General features: G+C 38.3%; 1 protein-coding gene across 1 annotated transcript; it reads right to left on the reverse strand.

Moving 5' to 3' along the window:
- Positions 1-9,558: 9,558 nt before the first annotated feature.
- On the reverse strand, positions 9,559-10,518 carry LOC309851665 (olfactory receptor 1P1-like; the record flags this gene model as incomplete). Its single annotated transcript, XM_082707284.1, has 1 exon — positions 9,559-10,518. The coding sequence occupies exon 1, from the start codon at positions 10,510-10,512 to the stop codon at positions 9,559-9,561; it is 954 nt and encodes a 317-aa protein (XP_082563410.1). The 5' UTR covers positions 10,513-10,518.
- Between the last annotated feature and the right edge of the window lie 268 nt (positions 10,519-10,786).

Below are 10,786 nucleotides of genomic sequence, written 5' to 3' on the forward strand. Positions count from 1 at the left end.
TTACACATATGTATATATGTAGATATAGATATAAAAATATAAGTCCCTACCTAGTCTCACTCCTACATATATCTGCAACCCCAAACACTGTCATTCTCTTCCTATTGTTCCCAGAACTTCAGCCATGTTGATTTTCTCTCAGTTCTTTGAATTCACAGAGCTATTTCATCTCGGGGTTTTTGCCTTTGTTTTCCTTCTGCCTGAACACTCTTCCCTCAACTCTTTGAATGGCTTTCTCTTTCTCAGCCTTTGAGCTTTAGCTGTATAAGTCAATACAACCATTTTGGAGAGTCTTTAGCAATACATTATTGTTATCTTGGGTCAGGTTCCCTGGAGGCAGAATGGCCCATGAAAGTGTGAGAGCAGTTTATTGAAACCATACCCTCAGAAGAAGATGGAGGTAAGTAGGGAGTAAGCATATTAACTCCAACCTGGTCTCGAAAGGAGCTCAAGAACATGAATTGCATCCATCGAATCAATTCTATCCAAAGGTAAGGAGCCAGCTTTGTCTACCAAGTGTTAGCCCTTGGCCACTGGCTGCCCCTCCACTTCCCAGGGCAGTAAAGAGAGAGTGCCTAACTTCTCCAGCTAGAGAAAGACCAGTCATAAGCCATTAGCAGCCAACATTCACATCAGCTGGGGGTAGACCTAACCAGTGAAAAGCACCAACAGCATATGCCAGTAAGATTTAAAGTGCACCTGGCCTGCCTTCCAGCAATTCATTCTTATCAGTATATTCTAGAGAACTTTCATTCATGTACCCAAAGAGAAATGTACAAGAAAGTTTATTTCAACTTTGTTTACAATGGTGAAGAACTAGAAATTACCTAAATGTTCTTCAACAGGAGAATAGACAAATAGTAGCATATACCTATTATAGTGGTAAAAATAATGACGTTGAGTATGTGTATCAACATGGTCAAATCTCAAGAACATAATCTGAGTGAAAAAATTAAGTTTAAGAATACACACTGGATGATACCATTGAAATAAAATTTTGAAATATGAAAAACATGCTAGGGGCACCTGGGTGGCTCAGTGGGTTGGGCCTCTGCCTTGGGCTCAGGTCATGATCCCAGGGTCCTGGGATGTAGCCTCACATTAGAATCTCTGCTCAGTGGGGAGCCTGCTTCCACCTCTCTCTCTGCCTGCCTCTCTGCCTACTTGTGATCTCTCTCTCTGTCAAATAAATAAAATCTTAAAAAAAAAAAAACCATGCTAAATCCTTTTGTGGTTACACAACTTTCAAGTAATATTATAAAAACATGCATAAGAATGACAAACCCAAAGTTAATGATAGTGGTTACCTCTGGGGAAGGAGAAATTGGAATGGAATTAGGAATTCAAGAGTTCTCTCAGCTGTAACTGTAATGTTTTATTTAAATACACACACATATACAAGGATAACATTTTTTTAATTTATTTTTATTTAGTTTCAGCATAACGGTATTCATTATTTTTGCACCACAACCAGTGCTCCATGCAATCCGTGCCCTCTCTAATACCCACCACCTGGTTCCCCCAACCTCCCACCCTCCTGCCACTTCAAACCCCTCAGATTGTTTTTCAGAGCAAGGATAACATTTTAAGATTTAATAAAACTGAGTAGTAGATACAAAATTATTTTTATTCTATGTGCCAGTCCTTATATTTGTAATCACACTTGTAAAAATGACAGAGAACATCTATTCATGTGGTTCTATGTATAGCTAGAGTGATACTTCTTTTTTTTTTTTTTAAGATTTTTATTTATTTATTTGACAGAGAGAGAGATCACAAATAGGCAGAGAGACAGACAGAGAGAGAGATGAGGAGAAGCAGGCTCCCTGCTGAGCAGAGAGCCCCATGCGGGACTCGATCCCAGGCCCCTGGGATCATGACCTGAGCCGAAGGCAGAGGCTTAACCCACTGAGCCACCCAGGCGCCCGAGTGATACTTCTTTTACATAGTAGTCCACTGTAGGTATCTGCCAGGTTTTATTTATCCAGTTGCCCAAATGATGAAGACTTAACTCCATACTGCTACAAACAACACTGTAATGAATAGCCTTGTGTATGTTTCTCTATAGAACTTAAGATATATTCTCTGAGAAACAAACTGAGGGTTTTGGAGGGGAGGGGTGTGGGGGGTTGGGTGAGCCTGGTGGTGGGTATTATGGAGGACACGAATTGCATGGAGCACTGGGTGTGGTGCATAAACAATGAATCTTGGAACAGTGAAAAAAAATTTTTTTTAAAAAAAGATATATTCTCTAGGGGCTGGGTGGCTCGGTCAGTTAAGTGTCTACCTTTACCTCAGGTCATGATTCCAGGATCCTGGGATCAAGCCCCGGGTCAGACTCCCTACTCAACAGGGAGTGTGCTTCTCCCTCTGGCCCTACCCCCCACTCATCCCCTCAAATAAATAAATAAAGTGTTGTCACTTTATTTTAGCTATTCTGACAAATGTGGTTCAATGGGCCTTTCCCCAATGGTGTCTTGTGTTGAACATCTTTTCAGGTGCTTATTTGCCATCTGTGTATCCTCATTAAAAAAAAGAAAAGACATTCTCTAATATGCCCAGGAATGATATTGCTAGGTAATAGGAGAGATGATCTATCTAAGATCTACACAGATAGATGATAGGTGATAGATGATAGATAGATGTATAGATGAATAGATGGATGGATGGGCAGATGGACAGATGGATATGTGTGTATATATTATACATATATGTATATAAATACAACCAGGGAATCAAGAGAGCAATCTATTGGTACTTAGCAGAATTTTACACATACATATACATATATCTAAATATATAGATATATTTAATTTTAATTTTGCTATATATAGTTCATTTTAATTTTTTAAAAGTGTATCTATCCAAATATAAAAATATATCTCTATATATTTAATTTTAATTTTTCTATATAGAGTTAATTTTAATATTTGTCATGTCCTGATAGACTGTTCTTTTGATTGTCTCTTCAAGTTTATATTCTCATCACAGTACATGATGCTTTTCCCTTTCTCTATTCTCACCAGAACTTGGCATCATCAGGTATAGTTTGGCAATCTGATCAATATAAAGATCATCTCATCACTTCTCTGATTTACCAGTAAGGTTTAACATTTCTTTGTATCTACTTAACAATTTGGGCTTCTCCTTATGAAATTTCCATCTCATAGACTTCACCCATCTTTGTTCTAGACTTCCTTTCTACCTTTCTTTGGAAGAAGCTTCTTACTGTCTAGATATTAATCTTTTATTGGTCCTAAAATAATGTTTCTATGAACACTTGTGTCCAGGTTTTTGAGTAAACATAAGTTCTCATCTCTCTAGGATAAATGCCCAGGAGTGCAACTGCTGGGTTGTAGAGTGCTTGTGTATTTAGTTTTATAAGAAACTGCCAAACTACATTTCAGACTGACTGTAACATTTTACATTCTCACCAGCAAAGTATGAGTCATCCAGCTTCTCAACATCCTCACCAGAATTTGGTGTTGTCACTTTATTTTAGCTATTCTGACAAATGTGGTTCAATGGGCCTTTCCCCAATGGTGTCTTGTGTTGAACATCTTTTCAGGTGCTTATTTGCCATCTGTGTATCCTCTTCAGTAAAAAACTGTTTATATCTTTTGCTCATTTCCCAATTGTAATTTTTTAACTGTTTAGTTTTTGAGAAATCTTTATACATTCTAGATACTAGTCCTTTGTCCTTTTCACCAGTTTGAACAAAGTATAAAAACCTTACTCCCTTGAAGTATCCACTAAATAAAATCTGTAATTGCCTTCTGACATTTTGTGCAGCAAGCCCACAGGGAAAGACGGGTGTCATTTTTCTAACTAGGATGATTGACAAGGATTAGCATGAAGACTTATGCTTGCTATTCCATGTAGGGGCAGGAGATAATACGTCTTAAACCTAGAGTTTCTCTTGGGTATTTCTTAGTGCTTCTATGAACAGTAATGAATGCTAATGAGCAATTTCAGTCACCCACCACAAAAAGAGGAGAGTAAGGCATGAAGGCCTTATATATTCCACCAGGCATCAACACAGGCCTGCCAAACTGGTAGCGAAGGTGAGAGGAATCTAGAAAGAGTATCAGAGAGTAGAGATGACAAACTTTATTTATAACTTTAAGACAATCTACAGGGGCACCTGGGTGGCTCAGTGGGTTAAGCCGCTGCCTTCGGCTCAGGTCGTGATCTCGGGGTCTTGGGATCGAGTCCCGCATCCGACTCTCTGCTCAGCAGGGAGCCTGCTTCCCTTCCTCTCTCTCTGCCTGCCTCTCCATCTACTTGTGATTTCTTTCTGTCAAATAAATAAATAAATAAAATCTTTAAAAAAAAAAAAGACAATCTACAGTAAGGGGGACTGTAACTTGTTTCACTTCTCTTTTGCTTAAAACTTTCCAGCTAATACTGGCCAACACCTTGAAGAATATTGAGTTGTTTACCTACCCTACTTGGGAATAAGCGAGGCTCGGTGCATTTTAACAACAACTGGAGCCCCCATATTATATAGAACGAGAGATGAATGAAATGGGAAGCTTACGGATCTGAGTGAAAACGCATGGATTATCTTACATACAAATCTGGTGCACTTCTTCAGTGATAATACAGGGAACTAAATTCATGAATTTTATATTACACTTTTTAAAGATTTTATTATTTATTTATTTGTCGGGGGGGGGGGCACAAGCAGGGGGAGTGGCAGAGGAAGAAGGAGGCTCCCTGCTGAACGAGGGGGCCGAGGTGGGACTCGATCCTAGGACCCTGAGATCATGACCTGAGTTGAAGACAGATGCCTAACAAACTGAGCCACCCACACGTCCCTGAAATTCTTGAATTTTAAATGTTGAATGTGCCTTACATTCTCAGAATAAGCACTACTTGGTCATGATGTATTATTCTTTTTATACAAACTTTCAATTTGCTAAGTTCTATTTGATAATACTTTGCTGAGGATCTCTGCTGCTTTGCAATTCTTTATTTTACTGTTTTCTGCCATTATCTTTCTTCCCTTTCTTTGTTCCTTTAAGATTACTCTTGTTGCTTTGTCTCCCACTTTATTAATTTGAATACTCAGATCCTTTGTTCCAGCTGCAGTTCTTTCCTGGTGAGTTTATTTAAAACTAAAGCTATCTGTTTTATTACTGCTTTTGATTTATAGTTTGTTTCTCTTTATTATTTCTTTATTGTTTTTAATTATTCCATAATTTCTCTCACAATTTTCTTTTGAACCCAAAGTTTATTTAGTATACTTCACCTCATATTTAGTAACACCTTCTTAAATTACGAGATATTTGGTAATTTTAAAGCTTTTCTTTAATTATTAATTTCTAACCTTAGAGCATTACAGTTAGAGAAAATATTTACATGCATCATAGTTCATATGTGGAAAACACACACATATTTCTTTTTTAGAATTTACTGAGAATTGGAGTGCCTGGGGCCTCAGCCAATTAAGCATCTGCTTTCAGCTCAGGTTGTGATCCCAAAGTCCTGGGATCAAGCCCTGCATCAGGCTCCCTACTTGGCAGGAAGCCAAGTTTGAAAGTTACACATCTATTTTGAAAGCTAAGATGCTTTCCCTTAACTTAAAACACATGATCTTAATTCATACCCATGGATCTCTTAAATACTTCTTTATTTTGCCCAAGAGAGACAAGTTATTTTTTTACTTTGTGGCCTTTTATTTGAAAAATAATTACATATTTTTCTTAATTAGTTAAATACATTTTTTTTGCCATAAAAGTATTTACTAAATAAATAATAATGTTTTCAATAACAAACCTATTTCAGAAATTGAGGCAAATTTGTATAATACATCTCATTATCTATATGTTAAGATGTCAATATGGGTCATTTTTTTAAATTTATTTTTTTATTTTCAGCATAACAGTATTTATTATTTTTGCACCACACCCAGTGCTCCATGCAATCCATGCCCTCTATAATACCCACTACCTGGTACCCCGACCTCCCACCCTCTGCCCCTTCAAAACCCTAGGATTATTTTTCAGAGTCCATAGTCTCTCACGGTTCACCTCCCTTTCCAATTTACCCCAACTCCCTTCTCCTCTCTATCTCCCCATGTCCTCCATGCTATTTGTTATGCTCCACAAATAAGTGAAACCATATGATAATTGACTCTCTCTGCTTGACTTATTTCACTCAGCATAATCTCTTTCAGTCCCATCCATGTTGCTACAAAAGTTGGGTATTCATCCTTTCTGATGGAGGCATAATACTCCATAGTGTATATGGACCACATCTTCCTCAGCCACATGAAAAAATGTTCATCATCACTAGCCATCAGGGAGATTCAAATTAAAACTACATTGAGATATCACCTTACACCAGTTAGAATGGCCAAAATTAGCAAGACAGGAAACAACATGTGTTGGAGGGGATATGGAGAAATGGGAACCCTCTTTCTCTGTTGGTGGGAATGCAAGTTGGTACAGCCTCTTTGGAGAACAGTGTGGAGATTCCTCAAGAAATTAAAAATAGAACTTCCCTATGACCCTGCCATTGCACTCCTGGGTATTTACCCCAAAGATACAGATGTCGTGAAAAGAAGGGCCATCTGTACCCCAATGTTTATAGCAGCAATGGCCAAGGTCGCCAAACTGTGGAAAAAACCAAGATGCCCTTCAATGGACGAATGGAGAGACAAGTTATTTATCATGCTCTCCTGTCCTTATATTCCCCCACTAACATCTACTACAGAGAGTTGACACTGTTTAGCATTTTAGAATTTTATTTCAGGTGTTTTTTTTTAAAACATGTAAGCAAATATTTGGATGGATATTAATTTTTATATTTAAAGTTATTTTCTTTAATACTTTTCAAATTTTATTCATCTTCCTATAACCACTATGTGATTGACACACCTGAATCTAATCTTCTTATTGTTCCTTTGTAATCCTCTCTCTCTCTTTAGAAACTTAAGATGTTCTCCTTGGGGGTGCCTGGATGACTCAGTGGTTAAGCATCTGCCTTAGACACAGGCCATGATCTCAGGGTCCTGGGATTGAGCCCTGCATGGGGCTCTCTTCTCAGCAGGGAACCTGCTTCCCTCTCTCTCTGCCTGCCTCTGCCTACTTGTGATCTCTCTCTGTGTCAAATAAATAAACAAAATCTTAAAAAAAAAAAAAAGATGTTCTCTTTGTGGTGTTCTTTAATTTCACTATGACGAATTTAGAGATACTTTTAATTACCTTTGCTTGGAACTTCATAGGCTCTTTCATTAGAAGAATAAAACGAAGTCCTTGAAATATTTCCTCCCATCCACTTTTTCTGTTTGTTTTTTTTTTTTAATAGGACTCCTATTTTCTAGATGTTGGCAGTTTTATTTATATTCTCTATCTCTAACTCCCCACCCCCCCTTATTCTTCCATATTTCTATTCTTCACTGCTTTCTGCCTTTAAGAGAGTTACACAACCTGATATTCTGATTCTGATTCACTAATCCATTCTTTACATGTATCCATTCTGCTATTTATCTCATCTATTGAGTTATTAGCATCAGATATTATGTTTCTTAACTCATACTTCCAATTTGTTCTTTTTATGTTTCATATTCTTAACATCCTCCCTAATATCCTTGAGTATATTCATCAGGTTTTTTCCAATAATTTAGATTCATGTGGTATATGTTGTTCATTTATATTTATTCTATTTGTACTTGCAGATGTCAGGTTAGTTTCACATGTGAACTTATGTTCACCAGGAATATCATTACCCTGTTTGGTAATAGGTTTTCAGAAGATCCAGAGGTCAGGCCCTAGCTTGTCCCTCTAGGTACTCACCTAGAGGAGGAGAAGGGGACAGGGTGATCCTAAAGAAGAATGTCTCAGATTCCATATAATTATTATTAGCCACTTCTGCTGTTGCCACTTCACTGACAATATCTGTGGTCACTAGGAAGAAGATACCTCCTTAGCTTGTATTCCAATAGCCTCGAAGATTTACAGAGTGACTGAGTGCCCACACACTCTCCTGTTTTCATGAGCTCTTCATGTTTGTAGGGCTTTTAATTGCCATGATGACACCTGACTATAGCAGAGATGGCTGGTTTTCCCCTAATATAAGGTTTGTACTTTGTCCATGCTAATATAATATTAGATTATGGCCACCAAGTATAAAGAAAAAATTTCCCAGGCCCAGCTGCAGCTGGGTGAGGCCAAGAAACCAAGCTCTGGCCAATAGGATATAAATGGAAGAGGTGAGTGCCACTTCTCCAGGTTTTTTCCTTAGTGGGAAACACTGGATCCTCCAGTTGACCCTTTCTCCCTTCCTATTGGTTGAAATGAAGACCAAGGCAGAAGTTTAATGGCTATGGAATCATTCTTGGAGGGTCACAGAAAACCAAGAGAGAATTAGCCCGAATCCTTGATGATTTTGTAGCCAAAATCTTACATGTATATGAGAAAAAAAAAAAAAAAGTCCAGCTTTTAAAATCTATAATCATTTGGAGTTTCTATATTATAATAGCCAAACTATAGGCATTTTCCCCACAAAGTTCCAGTTAGGTAGGCAGGAAAAATATCAGTAATTTTATCTCACAAAAGAGAAGACTAGACTCAGACAAAATAAGTAGAAGCACTGAGTTTAAGATCTGAGACTCCTGGGCACCAATCTAGAGCCCTTTCCTCACAAACCTCTGCAGTGAATTTGTTCCATAGTTTCAACTTTAGGCAATGATTTTGTATTCACTCTGTCTTGGTATGGAATTATGACTTTTTCATAGCAAAAATAAAAATCACAAGCTTTGGTTATCTTTGATTTGGTCTTCATTGAGTCTAGAGGCCACAAGTTTCTACATAAAGAACCTTGAGAATGCACAAGATTCCTTTACTGCCGATGTGAAAAACAGCATTCACAATCAGCCAAGGCTTAAGCAGATAAGGAAGAATTTCTGAAAACAGCTACATAAGAGTTGCCATAATATTTAATTTAAATTTACTTATTTTGTCTTCTCATTATAAACTTCAAAATTCTGCTCACTGACAATGTTGAGAGATTTAACAGTTACAAAAATTTTTGACTCACAACCTTGAAGTAATAAGTGTTTATATATATAAACATATATATACACACATACATGTATATATAATTTCTTATTTTTGTAAGAAAAAATAAAGTGCATATAATATATACCCATATATACTCAAAGTTGTAAGCTCTTTGCTACCCAATATTGACTTTACTTGCTAATATTTTAATCATTAATGTACTTTCCATGACCTCACTAATTGAATTTTGGTGAACTAGCATAAAAGCCTACAAAGACTTCTAGAATTAAAAACATTGCAAAAGGCACTTTTCCTTGTGGGAAGTCATAGGTAAAATAAATAATTAAATAAGCAACTCTTAACATATTAACCTTAAAACATGATGTAAAATCTTGATGTTCCTTAACAATTTCAAAGTCATGAGGAGATTCAGGGAAGGAAGTGGTGATAAGGCATATGTGGGAGTCAGAAGTAAAAAACCTGAGGTAGAAATTTCTGTGAAGCTCCTCCATAGAGGGGATGGAGGACACCTGCAGTATCACTACAGAAGTCACTGACCCCATGAAAGTAAGACTTTACCCCTGAGAAATCTCACCAGGGCACACTTCATGTCCTTGTTCCGCAGGCTGTAAATGAAGGGGTTCAGCAGGGGGGTTACCACTGTGTACATGACAGCAGCTGCTGTGTCCTCTTCTATGGAGTTGGAGGAAGATGATGAGGGGCACAGATAAGCCCTGATCACTGTCCCAAAGAACAGAGCAACAACCGCAAGGTGTGACCCACAGGTAGAGAAGGCCTTGCGCCTTCCCTGGGCAGAGGGGACTCTGAGGATGGCTGAAACAATGTAGATATAAGAGACCAGGATGAGCACAAAGGGGATTAAAATGACTGCTCCTCCCAAGAAAAGGAGTACAAGCTCATTGACCTGAGTGTCAGAGCAAGACACCTTCATCAGGGGTCCCAGATCACAGAAGAAATCAGGAATGATCTTCTTAGAGCAAAAAGAAAGTCGGAAGATGAGGAAAGTGTGGGTCATGGCAACAAGACTTGTCAGGATCCAGCAGGCAGTAACCAAGAAGGTGCAACGCCGGCAGCTCATGACCATCTTGTAGTGGAGAGGGTGGCAGATGGCCACATAGCGGTCATAGGCCATTGTGGCCAGGAGAAAGATGTCCATGTCCCCAAAAGTCAAAAAGAAGTAGAGCTGAACCAGGCATCCTGTGTAGGAGATGGACCTACTCTGAGTCTGGATGTTCACCAAGGCCTTAGGCACAGTGGTAGAAGTGAAGAGGATGTCTGCACAGGACAGGCTGGCAAGGAAAAAGTACATAGGTGTGTGGAGACGTGCATCAGTACCAATGGCCAGGACAATGAGGAGGTTCCCAACCACAGTGACCACATACATCCACAGGAACAGCAGGAAGAGGAAACGCTGCTGCTCTGGCCGCTCTGAGAGTCCCCAGAGGAGGAACTCAAAGATGCTGGTCTGGTTGCCTCCTGCCATGATCCCAGAAGTCTGAGAAAGACACCTCCAGTGAGACCCATTAAAACTCTCCAAACATACTTTACTCTGGATGGTTGATGAATGTACCATTCTCTGAACTCTAGAGAAAAAAGAATAACCTTAATGTATTTGTACTGATCACATACTATGTGCACTGTATATTTTTATTAAAACTTACAATGGGCTAGGAAGTGTGAGAGATACAATTTAAGAAAATTAAATATTTCTTTCTTGGTTTATTTCTCTACACTCTTTTCCATCCCAGATTTCTTCA

The sequence above is a fragment of the Mustela nivalis genome (genome assembly GCF_964662115.1).
Source record: "Mustela nivalis genome assembly, chromosome: 17".
NCBI lineage: Eukaryota > Metazoa > Chordata > Mammalia > Carnivora > Mustelidae > Mustela > Mustela nivalis.